At 50.7% G+C, this 26,636-nt stretch overlaps 1 protein-coding gene across 3 annotated transcripts in view; it reads right to left on the minus strand.

The window, feature by feature from the left end:
* The window catches only part of MYO18B (myosin XVIIIB), a 300,946-nt gene that overhangs the window by 257,001 nt on the left and 17,309 nt on the right, over positions 1–26,636 (minus strand). For 2 of the 3 annotated variants that reach the window (XM_077950288.1, XM_015149948.3), the window contains exons 2-10: positions 25,101–25,252; positions 22,840–22,998; positions 16,339–17,652; positions 15,264–15,330; positions 14,405–14,517; positions 12,884–13,060; positions 7,586–7,784; positions 4,142–4,284; positions 2,544–2,644 (exon numbers count right to left, since the gene is read on the minus strand). In XM_077950288.1, coding sequence (XP_077806414.1) covers positions 2,544–2,644; positions 4,142–4,284; positions 7,586–7,784; positions 12,884–13,060; positions 14,405–14,517; positions 15,264–15,330; positions 16,339–17,652; positions 22,840–22,998; positions 25,101–25,139 — 2,312 coding nt within the window. In that variant the 5' untranslated portion in view covers positions 25,140–25,252. The remainder of the gene's footprint in view (positions 1–2,543; positions 2,645–4,141; positions 4,285–7,585; positions 7,785–12,883; positions 13,061–14,404; positions 14,518–15,263; positions 15,331–16,338; positions 17,653–22,839; positions 22,999–25,100; positions 25,253–26,636) is intronic. The other variant, XM_077950289.1, reaches the window with a different exon arrangement.

Below are 26,636 nucleotides of genomic sequence, written 5' to 3' on the forward strand. Positions count from 1 at the left end.
CCATCTGGTGAGGAAGGGAGACCTGCACTGGCAGGTTTTTGAACCAGAAGCATATACCAGGCACCAAAATGGTAGAAAGGAGAAACCGAGGAGCAAGAATCAGACGCTGCTCCTCTTAAAAAGGGATTTGGAGTAGGGTTTTGAAGGATGACTAGGAGTTTGCCACATGAGTGGGGAGAAAGGACATTTGGGCAAGTGGGAACCTGATTTTGACCTTTGGAAGCTTCCATGTCGGTGAGGGACCAAGTTGGCAGTGGCAGAGGTAGAGAAAGGGAAGTAACTTGGGGATTAACAAGGAACCTTCAGAATGACAATGACTCCCTGAGGGGGCTGAGTTGCTCCAAGCACTTTACTCCCTTGGGGTCCCTGAAACTCATCTAGGCAGCCCTTTCCTCTCAGACGCAGCTTTGGCCCAGTTCCTAAGGATGCCAAACTCAATAAGGATGCCTCCAGCATGGAGGGCCCCCGGCCTGGGCCTGGCTGGGAGTGGAGGTCGGGCATCCTCTGCTAGCCGCAGTTGAGCCTCATCCTTCCTGGGTCCACCTCAGGGTAAGCCTCCAAATCCCCCTCTCCAGCAGGCAATGCTTCTATCCCCAGAATCAAGCCCCACCCATGGGGTGCAGAAGAGAGAGCCCCAGTGTGGGGCTCCAGGGCTGGAACAGGGGTGATGTGTGTGTCCTTCAGTGTTCTGAGAGGTGAGAAAATGGAGGTCCCAAGAGGTGAGGCCATGGGGCTGAAAGTGGGGCTCAAACTCCTATGTTCAGGGTCCACCTACCTATTCCTTCCCGCATTACACCGTTACTATGCACCGCACATGGCGCCTGCTGCCTTGACATGTGATCTCATTTAAATGCCTACGGGGTTGGCACTAGTAGGAACCCATTTTACAGAAGGAGAAATCAAGGCTCAGAGAAGCCCATGTGGGGCAAAGCCAGGATCAAACCCATGTCCCTCTGAATCCAAAGTCATTCCTTTGGATGACCTGGTCAGGGCCTGGTCAGGGCCTGTCGGGGGTATCAAGGCAGATCAAATCCTCCAAAAACAAAAAACACACACAAAGCAATCGCTATGTCCGGGCACTATTTTAAGAAGTATTGTTGGCTGGGCGTGGTGGCTCACGCCTGTAATCCCAGCACTTTGGGAGGCCGAGGTGGGTGGATCACAAGGTCAGGAGATTGAGACCATCCTGGTTAACAAGGTGAAACCCCATCTCTACTAAAAATACAAAAAATTAGCCGGGTGTGGTGGCGGGCGCCTGTAGTCCCAGCTACTCAGGAGACTGAGGCAGGAGAATGGTGTGAACCCGGGAGGCGGAGCTTGCAGTGAGCCGAGATCGCACCACTGCACTCCAGCCTGAGCGACAGAGTGAGACTCCGTCTCAACAAAAAATAAACCAAAAAAAGTATTGTCTACCTGTTCATATTTTAACTCTCACCACAACACTGTGATATAGTCACATCTATTTTTGTAGATAAGGAAAATCAGGCTCAGAGAGGTGAAGTCATTAGCTCAAGGTCACACAGCCAACAAGTGGAAAAGCCAACATACAAATCCACACAGCCTTGTCCTCGAGTTGGTGGTCCTTGTCACTGCTATACAACCCTACTCCAAGTTCTCCTACAGATTCCCAAGACCTTCTAGAAGTTTCCCTGCTGCTCAGTTACTATTACTCTGAAAAGTGGGAGTTCCTTCTCTTCTCTGCCTTCTCTCTGCAGGTTACAGCTGTCCCTCCAGCCTTAGCCAGGACACACAGGACAGGTTGAGGCTGCCCTTCAGATGGGGAGGGAAGGCTGGGGAACAAACAGTGATGAGATTAGAGCACAGTAACCACAAATTATCACCCTTCATGTGGGAAAACCCATTTTCTCTCTCTCTGGAGCTTCACGAGGACCGTACCCATCCATCCAACAGAGGAGGAAACCAAGGCTCTGGGAGAGGAAGCCACATAAGCCACATGCGTAACGATGCCCTGTAGATTTGGGGAAGGGCAGAGATGGCTTTTTAGGCCACCTCCTCCAGGAAGCCCTCCAAGATGAGACTTGCCTGACTACCCAGCTCACTGCGCCACTCAGCGGCAGGTCTGTCCCGAGGAACCTCATGTAGGCATACCCTACTACACACCCAAAACTCCCACAAAAGTTTAGAAACTTCTGGAAGATGTGGGGGTCTGCTGTCCCTCTCCCTCTTCCCACACTGCCGCCAGGACCAGTATTGACATGCCACTATCACAGCAGACAGCCTTGACTCCCAGCATTTATAAAGAGCTGAATGTAAATTATCTCAGTCAGTCCTATAAGGTCTAAGAAAGGTGTTGTTTCCACATTACAAAGGAAGAAACCGAGGCTCAGGGTGGATGACATGTGACCAAAGTCACCCAGCCCATGAGCTCTGTGTACCCAGGCAGCTGGAATCGGAGACCATGTTCCTAATCCCTGGGTCCCATGGCCTCTCAGTACTGGGCAGAAGCTAAGGCTGGGCCCCCAAAGAACAGGTGCCCTTTGTTGCACTGCCCTCAGCTGTCTCTACCTGCCCCAAGTGCTCACCTGAGATCCAAGTCCAATCCAGCCAGCATCTGGGAGAAAACCTGGAAGTTACTTTCCCCTTCCGGCTGCCGCGCCACACGGCTCTTCTCCAAAAGCATTGTCTGCAGGGAGAGAAGAGGGGCACCCAGTCAGCGCTTTGGGTACATCTGCACATGCCTGATGCCCAGCTACCCAGGGTGCCCCACTCTGATCCACTCTTTTTTTTTTTTTTTGAGATGGAGTCGCGCTCTGTTGCCCAGGCTGGAGTACAGTGGTGTGATCTCGACTCACTGAAAGCTCTGCCTCCTGGGTTCACACCATTCTCCCACCTCAGCCTCCCAAGTAGCTGGGACCACAGGTGCCCACCACCATGCCCGGCTAATTTTTTTGTATTTTTAGTAGAGACAGGGTTTCACCGTGTTAGCCAGGATGGTCTCCATCTCCTGACCTCGTGATCCGCCCATCTCAGGCTCCCAAAGTGCTGGGATTACAGGCGTGAGCCACCGTGCCCAGCCTCTGATCCACTATTTGAGTCAACATCTCAGGTCCAAATTTTGCTGGCAACCTCCATATCAGAACTTCTCATCCTTTATCTCACTAATTCAGAGTCCACCTAGGAAATTAACTAATGCAATAGATTCATTCCAATTAAGGTATCAAAGGTACCTTAATTGGTAGTAACGATCAAATGAGGCCACCTTCCAACATATTCCCTTTTTAATAGAAGCCTTTAATACCTTAACCCAAATAGTGATTAAGGGTAGGATTTCAGGGCCAGGACAGAAAAGGAACTTATTTGGCGTGGAGGGGTTTTCCTTGAGTCTGGATATTATACCAGCGCCACTTTACAAACAACTCTTCTAATAACCTAATCCTATTTTCTGTTCAAGCAGGACGTTTGAGGGAGACGGGGAGGGGTACAGGTGATTTTGGAGATGGGAACAAACAGGCCATGTGTTCATCACACACGGACTGTTGCGGAAGGCTGGCGAGTGTCTGTTTAATTTCAACTTGCGCTTTTAAGACCTGGCTAATGAGAGGCTGAATTCTGTATTTGCTCATGAATATTTCATTCCCCTGAGAGTCCGAAGCACAGACGGGCTGGCTTGCTCCAGAAGGGATGTTCCAGGGCACCAAGTGAGGTGGGGAGCAACTGGCCCCATTTAGGGGATCCATGACCATTTCATTATTTTTTATTATTATTATTATTATTAGTTTTTTTTTTTTTTTGAGATGGAGTTTCCTTCTTGTTGCCCACGCTGGAGTGCAATGGCACGATCTCGGCTCACTGCAACCTCCGCCTCCTGGGTTCAAGCAATTCTCCTGCCTCAGCCTCCCGAGTAGCTGAGATTACAGGCACCTGCCACCACGCCCAGCTAATTTTTGCATTTTAGTAGAAACAGGGTTTCACCATGTTGGTCGGGCTGGTCTCAAACCCCTGACCTCGGGTGATCCACCCGCCTCGACCTCCCAAAGTGCTGGGATTACAGGCGTGAGCCACCACCATGACCATTTCAGACACATCCTAGAGTCCCAGCTGGAGGCGTGGGCTCTACTGAGTGGGGCTAGAGACACAGCAGCCTCAAGGGCCCCCTTGCACGTCCCCCCAGAGGCCTCACCTGGAGCTGAGCAGCTGTGATGCGGCCGGTAGCATTGAAGTCCAGCGACATCACCATGGAGAACCGGGTGGCGCTGCAGCTGTGAGCCATGGACACAGAGCCAAAGGCCCGGAGGACAGTGAAGGTGGCTCGGATCTTCTCCACTGTTGGGGGCAGCATAGGGCCACATGTCACTGATGGACCGGGAGCTGCCACTCCCACCTCGCACAGGTCCACCTTTTCCATGGCCCCTGCTTGGGCCAGTCCTCATCCTGGCCTCAGCCCCCTGTGGGCTTCCTGTGAGCTTCCTGCCACCCACTCCCTGCCCAACCCAACTATAAACCACATACATTTCACTGAGCACCGATTGCTGGACTGACCATGTACTACCAGCCCTGGTGTAGGGGAAACAAGACTCAATCTAGAAGGGCCAGGGATAGGCACAATCTGGGTAACAGAGGCTGCCCTAGGGCTTCCCAGACGTAATGGAGCCTAGGAAGAGGTGAGGATAACATTCTGGGGCCTGCACTCACAGCTTAGAAGCAGGCTTGCAAAGCCCTATAATCTCCCCACTACTATTCATTGCATACCTACAATGCAACAAGCACTGTGCTAAGCACCTGGATACAGCCTGACCTGACTTCCACCCTCAGACGCATGCAATTCACAGCACAACTACATTCTGAGAGACTGTGCCTCTTCCCACTGTATCTCCAGTTTCTAGCATGAGCCAGACGTAAAGTAGGTGTTCAGCAAAGTATTGGAATAATCCTAGTGGAGAAGCAGTATAGCCAAGCGGTTAGAAGAGACTGAGGATCTTCCCTTTGCTGGTTACCTGATTTGGGACAAATTAACTAGTTAATTATTAATTATTTATAATTAATTAATAATCAAACAATTAATTGACTAATTAAATCCAATCCTCATGTGGCTGTCATGACGACCAAAAGTTTTGGGGTTTTTTTTTGTTTTGTTTTTGAGACAGAGTCTTGCTCTGTCGCCCAGGCTGGAGTGCAGTGCAGTGGTAGTTCACGCCATTCTCCTGCCTCAGCCTCCGGAGCAGCTGGGACTACAGGTGCCCGCCACCACGCCTGGCTAAGTTTTTTGTATTTTTAGCAGAGACGGGGTTTCACCACGTTAGCCAGGATGGTCTCAATTTCCTGACCTTGTGATGCGCCCACCTCGTCCTCCCAAAGTGCTGGGATTACAGGCGTGAGCCACTGCGCCCGGCCGAGGACCAAAAGATTTAATAATGTCACATGCTTAGAAAATATTCCAAAGGTGGAACTATTATTATAGTTATTATTAGAAACACAATATTGCCTGCATCATGTATTCTCAATGGGAGGATATTGTCCCTGAGATGAGTAAAAACTGATTCTTAGAAGTGGTAGTAAAAAAAAATTTATACAAAAAATTAAATATAAAAAATATTTGTATAAATATATTTTATATTCTATATATGTATAAATATAAAAAAGTATACAAAAAAATTTTTATGTATAAAACACAAATATACATAAAGGAATATATGGCTTATCTGTGGTATTAACATTTCACCATAGGGGAAATGATTAAGGGGAATAAATGTCTTAAAAGGCTTTTCAGAGTGTGCAATAATGAAAAAGAGCTGAGAACAGTGCCACAATGGTGAGAGCTCTACAGCCAAGGTTTGAATCTCAGCTCTAGGAGTATTTGCTGTGTGACATCAGGCAAGCTGAATCTCAATGCCTTCAATCTATAAAATTTAAATAATAGCATCTACCTTATAGGGCTGTCTTAGATTAAAAAAAAAAAAAGTTCAGGCTGGACACAAGACTCACACCTGTAATCCTAGCACATTGGAAGGCCGAGGTGGGTGGATCGCTAGAGCCCAGGGGTTCTAAACCAGCCTGGACATGGTGAAACCCCATCTCTACAAAAAAAAAAAAAAATAGCCGGCCGGGCGCGGTGGCTCAAGCCTGTAATCCCAGCACTTTGGGAGGCCGAGACGGGCGGATCACGAGGTCAGGAGATCGAGACCATCCTGGTTAACACGGTGAAACCCCGTCTCTACTAAAAAATACAAAAAATTAGCCGGGCGCGGTGGTGGGCGCCTGTAGTCCCAGCCACTCCGGAGGCTGAGGCAGGAGAATGGCCTGAACCCGGGAGGCGGAGCTTGCAGTGAGCTGAGATCCGGCCACTGCACTCCAGCCCGGGCGACAGAGCGAGACTCTGTCTCAAAAAACAAACAAACAAAACAAACAAACAAACAAACAAACAAACAAACAAAAAAATAGCCAAGGGTGGTGGCGTGTACCTGTAATCCCAGCTACTCAGGAGGCTGAGGTGGGAGGATCACTTGAGCCTAGGAGGTCAAGGTTGCTGTGAGCTGAGATCACACTACTGCACTCCAGCCTGGGTGACAGAGTAAGACCCTGTCTCAATAATAATAATAATAATAATAATAATAATAATAATAATAATAAAGTTAGTATCCTTGGAATTGTGCCTGAAATATAGGTTTCAGCAAGCATTTACTAAGATCATTATTAATATTGTAGTTGTTATTATTAATTGGTTTTTTGTTTTTTGTTTTTTTGAGACAGAGTCTTGCTGTCTCACAGGCTGGAGTGCAGTGGTGTGATCTCGGCTCACTGCAAGCTCCGCCTCCCAGGTTTACGCCATTCTCCTGCCTCAGCCTCCCGAGTAGCTGGGACTAGAGGCGCCCGCCACCACGCCCGGCTAATTTTTTGTATTTTTATAGAGACGGGGTTTCACCATGTTAGCCAGGATGATCTCGATCTCCTGACCTCGTGATCCGCCTACCTTGGCCTCCCAAAGTGCTGGACTGTAGGCGTGAGCCACCGCGCCTAACCAATTGGTATTCTTTTTTTAAGGCTCAGGTCAAATATCACATCCTAGAAAAAGCCCTCCTGCAGCCCTCCTCTACACTCCCTGAGTTTCTTCCCTAGCCTGCTCTGCCAGCACTTTTTGAAGAACACTCAAGTTTGAACGTAGGTACAGTTCAGTTTCCACTCCGGCTATTAGCTCCTCATGAGTGTAGACTCTGTCCTTGAATCTTCACTCTTCGAGTCCTCTGTTCAGTTCAGCAGGTTGTGCACTGCCCAAAGACACCACATCCCTGGGGTGCCTCAATCACATCGCACTCTCCTAGATTTGTGTACGAATATTAGGATGATTTCCCAGCAGATGGCAGTCAAGTATCCAGTTCTAACAATGTCCATGTATGATGACTGTTCTGCAAACAGCCATCAATATCTTGAAGAAGGAGTACCTTATTCTAATTTCAACAAATATATCCCAGTGACCTAGGGATAGCCCTGCCCAGTAGCAAGCATGGGGTCTGTATGTATCTGGTGCTCAGTGAATGCTAGCTGAATATAAGAAAGAGCAGCTCAGCACCCCCTTCCAGCTCTCCCCGTCCTGACCCCGACTCTACATGTCACCTAGAGACCACCGTACCTGAGACCTTGCCATCCACGCTGCCTGCCATCCCCACCAGGTGTTCCAGGACCTGCTCACAGCAAGCGGTCTTCCCAGCCCCACTCCGGCCCAGGGCCACAATGCTCTGGTCTCTCCGCTGGTTCAGCAGCGCCCAGTATGCCCGCTGGGCCATGGAGCCAATGTGGGCGGGCAGGCCATCCCGGCGGCCCTTGGGCACCTGCAGGAAGATCACAGGTGTCAGTCACCCCATCCAGCCATTGCCTAGGGAGCATTCTAAAACAGTGCCCCTCCCCAGGCCTAGGGTCCAGATCTGTGTCCCTGCCTTCAGATCTGCGTCCCTGCCTCCCTTCCTACTCTACTGGGAGGAGCCGAGCCTGTGTGTCTAGTTCTGCCCCTGGCGCCCTGTGGGTCCTTGGACAACCCATGCCTGTTTTCTGAGCCTAGGTCTCCTCTTTAGTTAGTTAGAGGCCTGAATGAGAGCTACATTCGTCCATAAGATTCATCTCACTGGTTACTCAAAGCATCGCATAGTATCTGCCTAAAGCGAGGCAGCTGGATCAAGGGCATAATTATCCATTACGATTAGTGATGTCTGCCATGGACACAGGGAACGGCACATGGGGGAGTTAGTGGTATGTGTGCTACATATTTGCTGTAACAGATTTAGGTGATACCTGAAATCATATGTGCTTCATCCACTCATTCATACTTCATTCAGTAAAATAATCCATTAGTGTCTACTATGCAGCAGGCACTCGGGCACAGTGTGACACAAAATGGATAAAGGAAATTCTAGCCAATTGCAAAGAGATACCATTATATGCCTATTACAATGGCTGAAAAAATATTTAACAGTCACTACCAAGTTTGGTGAAGATGAGGAGTGACTGGAATTCTCATACGATGCTAATGGGAATGCTGAATGATGCAGCCGCTATGGAAAACAGCTTGGCAGTTTCTTCTACAGTGAGATGCACACTCATTACCCCTCTCCACAACCCCACAACCCCTCTCCAGGTGTTTACCCTAAAGAAATAATGTATGTTCACAAAAAATCCCTCTATGTCATTGGTTATATTGACTATACATTCGAAATCACCAAAAACTAAAACAACACAAATGTCCTTCAACTAGTGAACTAGGATAATCACCCATCTTGGTTGTTCTTTTGTTTTTTGTTTTTGTTTTGAGATGGAGTTTTGCTCTCTGTTGCCCAGGCTGGAGTGCAACGGTGCCATCTCGGCTCACTGCAACCTCCACCTCCTAGGTTTAAGCGATTCTCCTGCCTCAGCCTCCTGAGTAGCTGGGGTTAAGGCGTGCACCACCACGCCTGGCTAATTTTTGTATTTTTAGTAGAAATGGGGTTTCACCATGTTAGCCAGGCTTGTCTCGAACTCCTGACCTCAGGTGATCCGCCAGCCTCGGCCTCCCAAATTGCTATCCTGGTTTTAGCATTGAAAGTCTCATGTCCCAGAAATTGTTTTAGTCCCAGGAAAACCAGGACAAGTGGTCATCTTATGAACAAATAAGTACAATGAAATAAAGTACAATGAAATAAGTACATCAGTGAAATAAAGGAACAAACTGTGGATAAATAAAACCATACGGGTGAATCTCCAATGCATTGTGTTGCCTGGAAGAAGCCAATTCAAAAGGTTACATACCGTACAATGCCATTTACATGGTTTTTTTTTTTTTTTTTTTTTTTGAAAAAGGCAAAACTATGGGGACAAAAAAAACAGATCAGTGTCTACCAGGGGTAGAACTTGGGGCTGAGTTGACCACAGAGGGGCCCAGAGAACTTTTGGGGGTGACGGGAACTGTCATGTAATTGATTGTTGAAGCAGTTACACAACTATACACCTTACTTAAAAACACACAGAACTGGGCACTAAAAAGGTGAACTAGACTATAACGTAAATTACACCTCAGTAAACCTGATATATTTTTTTTTTTATTTTAAGTCCCTGCTTGGTGGAGCTTGCCTTCTGGTGGCAAGACAGAGATGATCAACAAAAGATATGATTCAATTGTAGTGAACGGGAGGCATTTGAAAGCCACAAGGCTGGATGAGATCACCAATGAAGAGTGTGGGGACGGAGCACCCTGACAGGCACAGGTCAGGGAGACCACAAGGAAGACTGACTGGGCGGCCAGTGGGCCAGAAGGAAAACCAGGAAAGCGGAGTCTTAGAGCCAAGGAAGGGTGTGTTTCAGGAAGAGGGAGGAAAATGCTGCTGAGTTCAGTAAGAGGAGACCAGAGACTTGACATTGGATTTGGCAGCAAGGGAAGAGGGCGGGAGGTTACTGTGAGGTCAGTGGAGAGGCACCAAAAGAAACAAGAGGAATGGGCCATGCTGCATGAGGATGTCTGAAGCCCAGGATACTGAGGGTGCCCACTGGGTCTGCCAAGGCCCCATCTGCCCTCCCTAGCACAGTCCCTTGGCCGAACTAGGGGCACAAACCCCGGTGTGATGGCCCTCCCCTCAGTCTGGATGCCTAGCTTGGGGCTGGGGCTGTCCCCAATCCACTGTTGGCTTTTCCTGCTCCAAGCCCCTGAGGAACAGTCATGAGTCCCTATCCCGATGCCAGATGTAGGGCTCAGCAGGACCCTAATGCAGGCAAAGCGGGGATATGCCCCCACACTGGCTGACCACAGCCTTAGGGCTTAAGGCAGGCAAAGGGTCCTGGAGTCTGAGTCCTAGAGCCATCCCCCAGTCTGGGAAAACTAAAGTTCAAGGAACGGGCAGTCCCATCCATCAGCCCGCTCAGGTCCACTGCCTGGAGGGAGAAGGAAGAATTCTGCACAGCCAGGTTCCTGAAGGCACTCATACATGTGTGCACGTACACGTGCCTTCGCATCTGTGTACATGTGCCCTTGCATACATGCACGAAAGTGTGCTTGTAGGCACATGCATACAACAGTTGCCGAGGGCTCTGCACGCAGGGATGGGACCCACCTCTACCCACGTGGTCACACCCATGCTCAAACTCACGCTTTTATGCACCAAGACCTGCACGCCCCCAGGCACACACCCAGACCCGAGTGGGTCTAGCCCCACAGTGAGAGAGGCCCCCAGTGTGGCCCAGACCCCACCCAGCCCATCCTCAAGGTGGTCTCAGCCTCACCGCAGGCCTGTGCTCCCACCTGGTGGCCATTTGGGGAATCAGAGGTTGATCCAGCCTAAGGACAGGAGATGGGTGTGGGTTTGAGGGTAGGAGGCTGGAAGACTTGAGGGAAGGGTGGGGACCAGTGCCGCACCCCACCCCAGGGTTAGGAAGGGAGGTGGGGGATCTACCTTCAGGGTGTGTACCAACGCCTGCACCTTTTAGCACTTTTGCCTAAGTTCCGATGCCTCGGTCCACGATGGCCAATGAGGGCCTGCTTGCTATCTGGGCCTATAAAAATGTCCCTTCCAGGGATTTCCAGGGAGCCAGAGAAGTCACTCAGCAATTCGGACAGCTCAGAGGCCTTGGGCTGCAGTCATAGAAGCCTAAGCACTCACCACAGGGATGGGAGAGGGCATGCGCCAAGCTCTGGCCCACCCAGAGCTTCTGAGGTCCTCCCAGGGCCCTTGACCATGGACAGCTGTGACGGGAGAGCCGCTGGGAGTGACTGAAGGGGTGGCGTGGGTCACTCTGAGGAGAAAAATCTTGGAGGGAAGGTTACAGGGCCACTATATCCCCTTTAATGGCTTTAGCATTGCTCAGGGACTAGGGATGGGTTTGTTCCACAGGGCCCCAAAGGGTAAGATGTGGCTTTTCACCCCCAATTGGCAGAGGAGAACATGGAAACCAGAAGAGGTATCATGAGCTTTCCTGGACACCAGGTGTCCTAGGGGCTTGTGACTTCCCACTGAGTCTCCAGACAGCACACAGGTACCGTCTCGCCTCCCACAGGTCTCCCTGCCTCCACTGAGCCTCTTCCCATCTGTCCTCTACCCAGCAGCCAAAGGCATCCTTTTACAGCCTAAGTCATAGCACGTCATTGCTCTGCTAAAAACCCCAGTAGGGACTCTCTCTAAGCCTACTCTGGCCGGGGAGGCGGCCCAGTTCATAAAAAATAAAAATCGGCCAGGTGCGGTGGCTCACGCCTGTCATCCCAGCACTTTGGGAGGCCAAGGCGGGTGGATCACAATGTCAGGAGATTGAGACCATCCGGGCTAACACGGTGAAACCCGGTCTCTACTAAAAATACAAAAATTAGCCGGGCGTGGTGGCGGGCGCCTGTAGTCCCAGATACTCTGGAGGCTGAGGCAGGAGAATGGCGGGAACCCGGGAGGCGGAGCTTGCAGTGAGCGGAGATCCGGCCACTGCACTCCAGCCTGGGCGACAGAGTGACACTCCGTCTCAAAAGTAAGTAAGTAAGTAAATAAATAAATAAATATCCACAGTAGCTGCCATCCCACTCAGAGTAAAAGCCAGAATCATCATCCTGAGAACTGACCCCGCTCTGTCCTGGCTTCTCCTAACCTCTCCCACCTCTTCCTCCACTCATCTCCTCGGGCCACTCTTATCTTTATTGTTGATGGTCTGTCTTTTCTTCCTAGAACAGCAACTCCACAAGGGCAGGCTTGCTCGCCCGGCATCTTCCGTGCTGTTCTTTGTGCCTGGCCCGGTAGGAGAGCCTCAATCAATAGCTCAATCACTATTGAATTACTCAAGGGCCGCGCTTCAGTGACTCGGCTGAGGTGCCTCGTGCGTCCACAAGGTGGCGCTTAGAGATTTCCTTTGCTCTTGTCCGTCTCAACAAAAATCGGCCGTTTCTACACTTGCGAGGAAAAAAACTAAAGCACAACTGAGCTTCTGTTTTCCCGTGATGTGGGTGCTCAGGGCTCCCAAGAGTTCAGCAAGAGCACACAGGAGCCCGGTGCCCTGGGTTTTCTCCCATCTCCTCTGCTTGCTAGACCTGAGAGTTTAGCCTACACCTGGCCCAGCTGGCTCTTCTCAACTGTAAAATGGGCTAATCACAGTACCTGTGTTTTCAGGTGGATATGTGAGAATGAACTGAGTTAATACAAGGTGCATGAGGCAGTATCTGGTAGAGTTCATACTCATTCAGTATTTTCTTTCGTTATTCTTGTGGCATTTAATGCTGCTGTTTCTGTCCTAATGGTGACTGATCTTTCCACCCAGGGAATGGGGGAATCTCATGGTCCACGCCACAGGATGCCCACAATGCCGCGAGAAGGACGCTGCTTGCAGACAGGTAGACTGGGGGCTCTCATGGTTCTACTGTCACCTCAGATGCAGAGGGATACCCCCAGACCCTCCTGCCCTCAGCTTCCCAGCCCCGCCCCCCATGGTCCCACCTCACCTTCCCTGCAGATGGCACTGAGGGCCCCCGGGGCTGGAGGACGATCAGATCAGGTCCCATGCAGGTGTGCGGCCGCTGAGCCCTGTAGCGCTGCAGAAGCGTGTTCAGGACACTGGATTCGTTGACACTGATGAGAGAGGCCAGGTCCTCGGCCTGGTCCAGCTCAGGGGGGTTGGCCTGTGAAACCGTCACATAGAGTCTCCTCTGGCCTCCTGGGCCCCCAACACACACACACACACACACACACACACACACACACACACAGAGAGCCCTCCTTTTGAGAGCTATGTGCCAAAGACCGGAACAGAGCACAGGGACTCTGGATGGGAAGTGATGAAGCCCTACGAATAAAATAGGGCCATGCCTTCTCCTTGTCCTCTGTGCAACCTATGAGGCAACCCCTCTTCGCTGTGGTCCTGCACTCGGTGGACCATGAGGGCAGACGCTCCCAAGGCAGACTTGACGAAATTCAAAGCACTTTCTGAATCTCAAACACCACAAAAAGACAGGTGATGCTCCAGTGTGTGCGAGCATTCACTGCCATTTCCTTCTCTTCTGAGTCTTATGGAGAAGCTGTCAATATGCTCCGTGATACCCAGGAGAGGAGGCCAATGGCCAAACCGCCTCACTGGTCTCATAGCCCATCATGCACTGATTCCTAGGAAACCATCTGATTCCTAGGAAAAACCACTGATTCCTAGGAAACCTTAGAAGCAAGGGGTTTCAAGAAGCTGCTTCTTGAAACATCTATTCTAAGAGGCGTCCTATCATTCTCTCCAGCTTCAGGGAGTTTTCTGAACCTAGTAGTCTCGGGTTTGGGCCAAGCTTGAGCCCTCTCATAGATCAGCCTTTCTTGCAAGGCCACTGAGCCTTTGTAAACGCCCAACGTGGGAGAGGAAGCCTGAGGTGGGCAGAGGAGGAGCAGAAAGGAATGCAAATGAGCAAGGAGGAAAACTCCTTCTAAATTATCAGGCTGCAAGGGGGTGGAAAGGGCATGATAGAACTTTTTTTTCTATCATTACACTGTGATTTGTCCTCAAAAGGATTTATGGTGCACAACAAAAAATGTATTCAAAACAATTTAAAGAGCAAAGCTGAAAGAAAGTTTGATGCCGAAATATAGGCCACTGGAACCTATGCTGTGGTTAAGGGCAAGCAGCAAATTTGGCTCTGAGTTCCCTGGCAGCTAGAGTGAAAACAGAAACATGCTCTGTAGTATGATTTGCAATACGTATAAAATTAAAAGCAGTCATTTTTTTGGGTCCATCAGAAGAACTCCCAGTTCTAAGACCTGATAAACATGTCCCTTGATGTGTCCTCATTAAGAGAAACCACAGGAAAGGGTGAATGACCCCCTAACAATATCCCTCCAGCAAAGCAATGAGTTCAGTGGGGTTCTTTGCTATAACTCCTTACAGGGCATCAAGCCAAAATGGTATTAGTAGTCAGGTACAAGGAAACTTCTTGCAGGGCGGGGGAAGGAGGGTATGGAGCAGGGGGGCAGCGGGACAGGGGACTCACCCGATGGACATGCTCCTCATCCACCTCAGTGATACTTTTGTCAGCATCAATGCAAAGTCTCACCCTTCCTGCCGGCAGGTCTGCTGTTCCCTCATCTGGCTTTAGCACCGTAGCTGGTTGTACATCCCAGAGAGAGAAGGGGAAAGGGGAGGAGATGGGAGGAGAAGAGGGGAAAGAGGCGAGGGTAGGAGAAACGAGAGGCTCTAAGCTGGGCCAGCAAGCTTGGGAGGAGGCTTGGGACAGGTCAGAAAGAGGCTACACCTTCTCTGTTCGGGTTCTATTCGCTTGGAGCTTTCTGAGTTGTGAACCCAAATCCTTTAAGGTCAGGCTCAGTCTGACTCGCCTTAGGCTTTTACCAGCTGTCACAGTGCCAGGCACAGAGTAGGCACCCAGACAGTTGGGTACACTGACCTATCTCATACACAGACCTGGAATGGCAGATGATGGCATACAAGCTGCCATTTCCCCCTCCAATGCCCATGGCAGACATCACTAATCAACCACTCTTCCCAGCCATATTCAGACTGGGACTCAAAATCACTTCTCAGTAGAGTGCAGTGATCAGCCACAACCAATCGACAAAAGTAGGCTTATGAGATCAAATCTATTGGCCCACTTGTACCCGACTCTGGGTTCCTTGAAGAACACCATAGAAAGCAAGCATGCGTGTTGCATTAATGAGTTTCAGTAGGTAAATAACTCATTGTCAAGACACAAATGCCTTTGAAAGACAGTCTCCACTGCTCCTCTTCCCTCCTGACGCTCAAAGTGTAATCAGGACCTGGAACATATGGCTGGCAGCAGTAGGAGGCACAAGAGAAGACTCGGACCCTCCAAAGGTGCTAACGCCCCTACTTACCAAGAGTAAATCCGTCCTTCTGAGCCAGCCAGACTTTCTCTGCCTCGTACCATCTGTCCTCAGGAGCCTGAGAACCAAGATCACATAAATTAAACCAGCAAATGGCACCACTGCCCACCTTCCACCTTCCACGGGGGTTTCCCACAGTGTGGTCTGGGGCCGTCCAAATTGGAATCTCCTGGGGGAGAACGGGAGAGGGAGTGTGCTTATTTAAATGCAGATTCCCGTTGGAACCCAGGAAGCGGAGTTTGCAGTGAGCCGAGATCACACCACCACACCCTGGCCTGGGTGACACAGCAAGGCTCCATCTCAAATAAATAAATAAATAAATGCAGATTCCTGGGCCCCACTCCTGGTCTTTGTAATGAGACTCCATGGCTGGCCCCAGGAATCTGCATTTTTTTTTTTTTTTTTTTTTTTTTTTTTTTGACACGGAGTCTCGCTCTGTCGCCCAGGCTGGAGTGCAGTGGCCGGATCTCAGCTCACTGCAAGCTCCGCCTCCCGGGTTCACGCCATTCTCCTGCCTCAGCCTCCCGAGTAGCTGGGACTACAGGCGCCCGCCACCTCGCCCGGCTAGTTTTTTTTGTATTTTTTAGTAGAGACGGGGTTTCACCGTGTTAGCCAGGATGGTCTCGATCTCCTGACCTCGTGATCCGCCCGTCTCGGCCTCCCAAAGTGCTGGGATTACAGGCTTGAGCCACCGCGCCCGGCCGAATCTGCATTTTTAACAATCTGCTCTTTATGCCATTCCAAGTTTGAAAGCTGTCGTGTGACATCATAAGCAAGCTCTACCATGTCAGCCGTGAGGAGACACCTCACATTTTGGGGACCTTCCCTCACTCCGTGGGGAATTCCACTCCAGGGCAGGTGCAATGGAAACTTTAAGACTTCTGCTCATGAAGGAAGTGCTCATCCCCTCCTCTGGGTGCCTCGCAGTTCCAGCCACCCCTCTCCAATTCCCTGACCACCGCCCGTCCACCCCTTGCCCATCCCTGGGGGCAGATCTTTCCCATCCCTCCATCTCTGGGGGGGCCCTGTCTGCCCCTCCCCGCTCCCAGGGCCGCAGCCCCCTCACCTGCTCTGAGTTTCTGCTCTGGCCTCCTTTGCCCGCCTCCTGGGGGGCCAGCCCATCTTGGTTCTCCTTCTGTATCCGAGGCCTTTCTGCATCCTTCTCCAGAGCAGGCTGGCTGGGTCCTTCCAGCTCTGTCTCCAGGGCACCAGACCCAACATCTTCTCTTGAGCAGGGCCGCTCTGCTTCCTGCCCACTTCTTCCTGACCAGCCTCCCTTCCCAGCAGCCACTGGTGACTCCACCATCGTGCTCACCTCCTTTGGGGCTTCACAGCCCTTCTCCGTCTGACTCCGAACTTCGCCTGCCTTCCCGGACTTACCCTGGGGTTGCCCTATCTTTTCCTTCTTATCCCAGGACTCACCTGCTTTCCCAGTCATGCTCCGAAGCTCACCTGCTTTCTCCCCCATTCTCAGATCGTCCCCCAGCTCACCCTGCATTTGGTTTTTCTTCTCTGTCTGGGTCTGAGGCTCACCTGTCTTCTCTGCCTTACTTAAGAGCACCCCTTCTTTGTCCTTCTTATTCTGGGGACCATCCCACTTACTCCTTCTTCCCAGGAAACTTCCCCACTTTCTCTCAGGGATTTGGGGCCCTACATGCTTCCCTTCACTCCCTACCTTCTTAGAGATATTCTCCTTTTCCACCGGGCTTGTGGGCTCCCCTCCCTCCTTCTCTGCTTTCCCTGGTCGCACCCCCTCGCCGGGCCCTTGGGCTTGGGGCCTGGTCCCCTGCCTGTCTTTGCCCTGGGGCTCAGCCTCTTTCAGCTCTTTGGTTTTGGGGGTCCCACCCCCCTTCCCCACTATGCTTTGACCCTTCTCGCCTTTTTTCAGTGCCACAGTTCCTTGGCCTGCGTCCCCAAGACCCCCAGTCCGGGTCTTCTCAGCTTTCGGGGCCAAGATCTCAGTGCTGGCCTGGGGGCCACAAGGAGCCCCAGAGGTCTCCCCTTTCTTTTCCTTTCCAGTATCTGTGGCCGGGGGAGGGGTCTTGCAAGGCGGGGTGTCATGGGGATGAGTCCTCTCTGGCTTGGCTGAGTCCGGGTCCAGCTTGGCCACCATCAACAACACATCACCCCTCCTCATGCCCCTCTTGAAGGGGAGGGTCTTTTTGGCTGGTGTCGCACTTGAGCCCAGCTCCTGGGCCTTCTCACCATTGATGCTGGTCATCCGCTCAGGGTCGGGGCTGCCGACCCCCTCGCTCTCCTTGCTCAGAATGTCTGAGCTCCCAGGAGAGCTTGACTGGTTGTCCTGAGAGATCTGCTGGCTTCCAGATCTGGTGCCACTGCTGGACTTGCTGTTGGGTTCGCTGATGGAAATTTCTGGGGTCTAGGAGAGAGAACACAACCATGCCTACAGAGCTGCTTGCTGACCTGACAGCGTTGTCATTCAACTCACGCATATTGATTCATTTCGTTGTTCATTTCTCCATTCATCCTTCCACAGATGCTCGAGCACCTCCAAATTCAACAGGCATGGCCAAGCCTAGCACCCTTGACCTTGGCCCAGCCCCTCAAAGTTAAGTGATGGAGTGGAAGGAGTAGACTTTGGAGCCCAACAGAACCAAGTTCAACTCCTGACTCTGACACTCTATAGCTGTGTGACTTTAGCTAAATGACTTCTCCTCTCTGAGTGTGCTTTTCAATCAATAAAATGAGGATGATAAAAGCCCACCTTGCAGGTTAGGTGTGAGAATGTGTGATAATATGTAGAAACTGAGCCCAGCACATAGTGTGTTCTCAATAACAGTAGCTACTGCTACTACTGTTGTTATTTCTGCCTGGATTCTTCCTAGGCCAGTAGGGGATCCAGGAAAGGACTCAGGACCTGTCACTAGAAGACCTGTTCTCATCTTGCCTCTAACACTCTCCAGCAAGGCTTCCTCTCTAGCTCTATCTCTATCTGGGCTACCATCTTTTCTCTCTGGGCTTTGGGTTTCCCCAGTACAGGCAAATACCACCTGACCATCCAGATCTTTAATAGGATGAGATGTGGAAATGCACTTTCGAGATCATAGAGAGAGGAACAGCCTGAGCTGCTGCTACTTCCACTGCCCTGGTCCCCATATCACACTTCCCATACCAGCTGAGGGCTCTGGTTTCTGCCCCTGGGGTCCCCCACTCTTGCCTGACCTAGACATTGGTGGCTGCATAACACCCAAGGGGTTTCCACTGCCTGCTCCCTTCCCAGGCCTTTTTACTGCCTTGTGATTTTAGCCTTGTGCAGAGCTTCATCCTCAAACCAGCCTGGCTGTGGCCTGAAGAGCTCACAGGTCCAGCTGTGCCTGCATCCCTGCAGAAAAAGACCTCAACCTCATAAGCAAGTTCCACCCTGATGTCTGGCTTCACCACCAACCCTAGCCTGGGTTCTTCCATCCTGGACAACGCTAGCACAGCCTCACAGACACCCATGCCTGGGAATCCGGGATTCTCCCCCTCCTCTTGCATTCAAATCAGTCCTAGGGGCATGTTGATTCCACCCTGCCAAGCTTCACATCTGTGTCTCTTTTTCCAAACCCATGTCTGCTATCCCTCACCGGGGCCATTGCCACAGCCCGTGAACTGCTGTCCCTTCAATTTGCTGCCAGCCATTTTAAACCAGATCAAAAGATTTGCGTAGCTGCCTACAGGAAAATCATTTGGCACCACCATTGGTCTTTCAAATTCCTCAACAAGGAACCCCAGCCTCCAATCTGACTATATTTATTGTCCCTACTCATTCCCATGCATGAACTGTACTGGTCACCTTTTCCCACCTGACTCTCCCCTGCCTCCAGGCTGTTGCCTATGCTGAGCTTGCTGCCCAGAGTGCCCTTTCCCCTCTTCACTTGTCCATGGTCTACTCATCTTCTATACCCAGCTCAAATATCTCGTGTATCTCCTCTCTACAAATCTTGCCTGAAGACCTCAATCAGAAATTGTTCCAAGCTTGCACAAAGTCCCAGAGCACTATGCTAGTAAACCAGTCACAGCAAGGCCACCTTCTGCATTCCATTCTGGCTTTTATCTGTGTCTCTCTCCTGTTTTAGGTGGCCGATGCCACAGCAAAGTCTCTGTTTTCATCTTTGTAATAATGATGATAATAATATCTATCATTTATATCTTCCTTGCAATGAGCCCTATATCACCATCATGCAATCTCCTATTTAATCCTCCTAAGGAACAACTGGAGTAGATTCTGAACTTCTCCCCATTCTACAAGCACAGAAGCAGATGCAAAGATGTAAGGAGACCCAGCTACAAAGACGCAATGTAAAACCAGTTCTCTCTGACTCCAAAGCCAGTGCCTTTAACTGCTGCATATTAGACGCCCTTCCTTGTCTCTCTAGGGCTCTCTGGAATCTCCTGGGGCGCTTTAAAAAGCCTTAATGCCTTGGCCTTATTCCCAGAGACTCTGATTTAGTCTGTCTGGGTTGTGACTCCCCGGGTGATTACGAGGTACAGCTGGAGCTCAGCATCACGGCTCTGGGGCCCATGGCCGAGAAGCTCCTCCTGACCTTCTGGGGGAAGGCAGGACATAGCCTTGGAAGGGGGATTGACTGCACTTCGCAAATCTCACCACTGTCTACACTATATTGAAAAGTGAGTCAGTGCCTTATTTTTAACCAACCACCACAGAGGAGACAGTAACGTGGGGTGGGTCAAACAAGATAACTAGTGCCAGCCTCCTCCCACCCCACCCTCATATGCCCATGAATTCTCTTCCTTTGGATCTTCAGAGTCATTCAAGTCTTTGGTCGCCCCCACCCTGCCACCCTTCTTAGCATATAGAGGAAACAGCACCTCTAGAATCGCTGGGGCCAATAAGAAACTAAAGCACATTTTTATAGATGAGTAAACTGAGGCCAATAAAGGGGAAGGGTTTAGCCAGGACCACAAAAAGTGGCAAGGCCAGAGCTGGAATCTAGGTCTCCTTGACATTCAATACAGGCTACTTTCCACTCCGGTGTTATTCCAGCCTCTCCCTCTTCCTCACCGGCTGGGTAGCCTTAGGAGAACCGGGTCACCTCCCCAAACCTTGTTCTCCATTCCTGCAAAATGGGATGGATTCTAATGGCTTCTTGCAAGGATTAGATGAGGATCAAATGAAACAGTTGTGCTGGGACAAGGCAGGAGAGTACAGAGTTATTTACTGACTGGGACAAGAAAGTTAAATTGGCAGGAACCAACCAGAGCTTGCTGCCGTGTGGAAACATGTCCTGAGGCTCCCTTGCTCCAGCCCCAGGAATATCTTGGCCCATGGTCCAGCCACCTGCTGTGGGCTGAGGCTCAGAGCCATCCTGCATCTTGGCTCTGAATCTCCATCCAGGCACAGCAGTGACAGTTTGTCCCCATCCATGGCTTAGCTCTGCCTCTGTACTTGCTCACAGTGACACCAGCACTGCTGGTGTCAATCTCATGGAACCCTTTCCCCACAGGTCTCTGTGGCACCACCCCGGCCACCTCACTCACCAGACTGGTCCTTTTCCAGGCATATTGTGAGAGAAGTGAACACACAGGCTCCCCTCCTTGCTCTGCCTCTATCTGGTCTTATGACCTTGGGAAAATCACTTGACCTCTTTTGAACTCAGTCTCCACCTGTGATCAATGGGTAGAATCCTATTCACCTGCATTGCTGCACGGGGTATCAAATGAGCCCATGAGCAGTACAGAAGCATTGTCTGGTGATAAACGGCACACAGTAACATTTCATCCTAACCTAACAACAGCCTGCTGGGGTCAGCTTTGGCCCCCACTTATGCCTCAGGTCAGGAAAGATTGGGAACAGAGCCTGTCCTCCCGGTCAACCTCCCCAAGAAAGACTTGGCTGAGGTATTTCAGCAGCTGCTGCTGTTCAGCTGCTGGAGGACCTCTCTAATGCATCGAAGTCATTCATCGGACAGGTGCAGGCACATGTGGGACTAGCCGGGCAAACCGAAGCTGAAGGGGAGGGGAAGGAAGAGCCAGGATGGGTCACTGGGCTCAAGCCAACACCAGGCCCTGAGGCCACCAGACCTCTCGGCCCAGGCATTGCAGCATTCATCTTGTCCAAAGGGGGCACTGAAGAGACATAAAGAGATGCCCTTTCTGCCTAACACAGGGATACTCCCAAGATGCATTGCACTCCAAGCCTGCCTCTCTCATGGTCTGCCTTGTCATCCTGCCCAGGTTCCAAGGCTAAAGAAGACAGGAGAGAAATAGCACTGGCCACCACCAGGGACAAGTTTACAAATCCTTAAAGCGTAGGGGCCACATTGTATTCAACTATTGCTTCAATCCAGCAGCGCTATTCAGAATAACTAAGGATTTTTAGTGGACATCAACCAATCAGGAGGGACACCAGCTGGAGGAAGGTACTGAGGTTCCTACCTGTGCCAAGCATTAACCCTGTAATTACTGGATTGTAGCCATTCCAAGGGACTCAGGAGAGGGACCTGGGTAAACATGGCAGCTGGAGGGCACTTGGGGGCCCAAGGGTTACAATCATTTACCACCTGGTATGAAGGATTCAATATTTTAACAATCAATGCAACTACAGTTAGTACCAACTCAGTAGCTTTCTGCTTAAAAGTGAACCAACTATACATCTTAGCCAGTATCTAGGTTTCCTTTTCTATAAAAATAGTGGTCAAGTAGGCTGGGCACAGTGGCTCACGCCTGTAATCCCAGCACTTTGGGAGGCCGAGGCGGGCAGATCACGAGGTCAGGAGATCGAGACCATCCTGGCTAACACGGTGAAACCCCGTCTCTACTAAAAATACAAAAAAAATTAGCCGGGCGTGGTGGCGGGCGCCTGTAGTCCCAGGCACTCGGGAAGCTGAGGCAGCAGAATGGCATGAACCCAGGGGGAGGAGCTTGCAGTGAGCGGACATCATGCCACTGCACTCCAGCCTGGGCGACAGAGCGAGACTCCGTGCTTAAGGAATTCCTAGTCAAATAAGTCATATAATCAAATAAGTACTATGCCAACCAACCACAATTAAGACAGGCATAGAAAGTGCAGCAGGATGGCCGGGCGCGGTGGCTCACGCCTGTAATCCCAGCACTTTGGGAGGCCGAGGCGGGCGGATCACAAGGTCAGGAGATCGAGACCACAGTGAAACCCCGTCTCTACTAAAAATACAAAAAATTAGCCGGGCGCGGTGGCGGGCGCCTGTAGTCCCAGCTACTCAGGAGGCTCAGGCAGGAGAATGGCGTAAACCCAGGAGGCGGAGCTTGCAGTGAGCCGAGATCGCGCCACTGCACTACAGCCTGGGCGACAGAGCGAGACTCTGTCTCAAAAAAAAAAAAAAAAAAAAAAGAAAGTGCAGCAGGATTCAGAGAAGGAAGACAATGGAAGAACTTTCCAGAGATGTGCTATTTGAGCTGGGTTTTGAAGGGTACACAAGAGCTCAATAGATCAAGTTGAATAAACGACATTCCTCAAAGCCAGGATAGCAGGAGCAAAGGCAGGATGACAAATGACTCAGAGGAAGCTCACAGGACAGAATGATGGGAATGGAAATGCATCTGGTCCCGCTTCTTAGGAACCACTTACCTCTCGTTCCAGAGAGGCGATAGCTAACTGTTTCCTCTGTCTCGCTTCCTTGGCCTCTTTTTCAGTCTCCCGGACCAGTTGCTTAATGAAGCCCCCTGGGATGACAGAGAAAAGGGGAGGGGGCGAGGACGGTGGAGGGCTCTTGTCCTCTTCCCGAATCTGTTTTGCAGAAGCAAGGAAGGAGAGAGCTCAGTGAGTCAACCAGCAGGAGCAAGCTGCCCTTCAAGAAGTTTGCGATGGAGTCTGGGAAGGGGCAGAGGAGGACATACTTGACCAAGCCCATGTATGAGAAGCCACAGCCAAGCAGGTGAGGCCCAGCAGGACTCAGGGGGGTCCCTGAGACAGTGCATGAAAATGGAACGCAGGGGCAGCCCGGAATTATGCGGGTCAATGTGATTTCTGCCTGGATCCCGTCTCCTTGTGATACGAACAGTCACTTGCATGGTCAAGGCTGCTGGTTCCCTTCCTTGCCATGGGACATGCCCATTTCCAGGAGGACCTGCTCTGAAAGGAGGTTTCCCGGTTTCCAGAAAGGGGTGGATCGCAGGGAATCATCTGCACTCTCCTGGTCCCCCTCAGCTTATAGTTAACATAACAGATGAACCAATTAATCACTTACTGTGTGCCAGGAGCATGGTAAGATAGGGAAGCGCTTATAGCCATGATGTATATAATGATCTGACTCTGGCTCCAACCCACTCAACTGACACAGTGCTGTGGCTTCCTGATGGTCCTTAAACCAGGACTCGGCCAGCCAGGGGCTCTCTAACACTGGGTCCTAGAACAGGCAGGTTGGACCCCGATATTTTACCATCCCCCCCAGAAATATGGCCTATGCCAGCACTGGCTGGACTTGTGGTGCAGCTGAGACCCCTCTGTTGGCCATAGCGACTTGGAGGCTGAGGCATGGGACCGGCTGTGGGCGACTGAAGTGTGTCTTTAGCCTGCATCAGTGACAGCCCATGAGAAGAAAAAAAAAGTCACCAGTACTTTATATGGAAGAGTTCCATACTGGTTTAAAATAGCCTCCTTATCAAGAACCTCTGTGCATGTGTGGTAAAGACTTGCTGTCTGCAGCCCAACTGATAAGGGAGGAATTCAAAGGAGATAGGAAAGGCCGGGAGACAAGGCCATGGGATAAAGCTGGTGGATGCAGACCTCTGCCCAGGGACAGAGAAGCAAGGGTAGCACTGCAGGGCCCACATCAACATCGTTTCCCTTCTTTCCTCTCTGATCTGGGACTGAAGACACTTCATAAGTGACAGACAGTCTTTTTTTTTTTTTTTTGAGACGGAGTCTTGCACTGTCGCCCGGGCTGGAGTGCAATAGCGCGATCTCAGCTCACTGCAACCTCTGTCTCCTGGGTTCATGTGATTCTCCTGCCTCAGCCTCCCGAGTAGCTGGGACTACAGGCACACACCACCACACCTGGTTATTTTTTTGTATTTTTAGTAGAGACATGGTTTCACTATGTTGGCCGGACTGGTCTCGAACTCCTGACCTCATGATCTGCCCGCCTTGGCCTCCCAAAGTGCTGGATTACAGGCGTGAGCCACCGCACCTGGCCAAGAGACAGTCTTAAGGCACACTCAGCAGGTGTCTTAAGACTCACTCTGCAGCTTCCAACGCCATTTTGGATCAGGCTGGGAGAAGCAGGGGCAGGCAGGAGGCAGCCAGAAAGAAGCTTCTCACCCTCCCACCTGCAATTCATCAGATCACATGCACACGGTGGAGTGAGGGTGCGGGAGGTAACACGCATCTTAGAAAGAGGCAGCCCTTCGTAGCATATCATGAAAAGTACGAAAGGGGAATAAGGAGAGCCCGTTTCCAGTTCTCTGTGGTGCCCGAAGGCAGGGACCACAGAAACCCACCCCTATGGTATAAACCTGGCAGCTGACAGCCCTGCCTCTGCCCCCCATGTGCCCTTCCTCCCACCCAAACTCCAGTGCTCATCAGAGCTGCCATGAGGATTCAGCTGGGACAGCTGGTCTACCCCCCATTTCCCCACCACCACCTGAGGAACTGGAAATGACCAGGCAGCCCTAGGGGGAGTCAAGGGTGTGGCCATCAGTGTCCAGCTGGGTTGGAAAGGCCAAGGCTAGCAGAGCTGGCTGGGAGAAGGTTGAAGGTGGGATTGCACATGCTACAAGGAGGGCTGGACATCAGACTCCCCACTCAAGGTGGGAAAGGTTGGACTTGTCTCCCGAGGGTCGAGTCAGTCCCTGCGGATGGCTGCAGCCCCAGCCATGAGTGTCACTTTCCTTCTGCTCCCACAGGGCGAGGCGTGATGAGATGGCCATGCCGAGGCAGTGCCAGGGCCGTGAGATGATGAGATGAGATGGAGCTTCCTGCCAGACAGTACGGAATGAGGCGCTACAGACACACGCAGCACATGAGATGGATAGAAACAGAACTGACACACAGGGACACGGTGGGGAGAGAAGGGAGAGACAGGTTAGCTCATGGGCACAGCCCTACTCCCACCCCACCAACGCCATAAACCAAGACCCCATGGGGGAATGGGCACAGTCAGGTATAGGCACTGTCAGCTACCCCTGCGCAGAGGATGGGCAGGCAGGACAATGCAGGCCACAGAGTGAACAGCGCCCTGAAATATTCTTCCTATTTCAGGGTTAGGGTATAGGGTTATATATTGAGATATAACATACAATCAAAAAAATATATGATCATAAGGTATAACTCAGTGGCTCTTACAGAAAGAACACACCAATATAACTAGCACCCTGATCAAGATTTTAAAGTTATAATTTTATTTATAAGAAGTTCAAGAACAGGCAAATCTAATCTATGGTAAAGGAGGTCAGAGGAGATTTTGGTTGAAAAGAAGCATGAGGGAACTTTCTGGGGCTCAGGAAATGCCTTGTGTCTTGATCTGAGCGATGATTGCACAAGTGTATCATACGCAAAACTTCACCCAGCTATACAATTAAGATTGGACGTTTTACTGTATGTAAATCACATCTCAGTTCAAAAAGTGAACAGAGACCTAGGACTTCCCTCATGCTCCCTTCTGGTCATTATTTCCTCAAGGGAAACCACTATTCTTGTTTTTTGTTTTGTTTTGTTTTGTTTTGTTTTGTTTTTGAGATGGAGCCTTGCTCTGTTGCCCTGGAATGCAGTGGCATAATCTCGGCTCGCTGCAACCTCCGCCTCCCCGGTTCAAGCAATTCTCCTGCCTCAGCCACCAAATTAGCTGGGATTACAGGTGTATGCCACCACACCCAGCTAATTTTTTGTATTTTTGGTAGAGACAGGTTTTCATCATGTTGGCCAGACTGATCTCGAACTCCTGACCTCGTGATCTGCCTCCCAAAGTGCTGGGATTACAGGCGTGAGCCACCGCACCTGGCCGGGAAACCACTATTCTTACTTCTAACACCGTGAATCATGGGGTTTTCTTTGTGGAGGGAGTTCTTGGTAACATAGTTGGGAGATGAGGTGAGGGCAGGAAACCGTAGCTCTCAATCTGTCCCACGCTTGAAGAAATAATTTGTCATCATATTGAGAGCCTTAGAAAATTTTCATAACTTTTGACCTAGAAAGCCCTTTTCTGGGAAACAAGTTTGAGGAAGTAATCCTAAACCAGAACATTTCATCATCATGCTGACTGTAGCATTGAAAGAGCAGACACGATGTCCAATAACTAGAGAATGTCAAATAGAGTACATCCAATTTGCAGTAACAGTATGAATCCATCGAACAGAGTGTTTAGCAAGCATTGTTTTTACTTGCCCTATTTCCATATCATTAATGTATTTCCTTGTTTATTTACACCT

This window comes from Macaca mulatta, chromosome 10 (genome assembly GCF_049350105.2).
Source record: "Macaca mulatta isolate MMU2019108-1 chromosome 10, T2T-MMU8v2.0, whole genome shotgun sequence".
NCBI lineage: Eukaryota > Metazoa > Chordata > Mammalia > Primates > Cercopithecidae > Macaca > Macaca mulatta.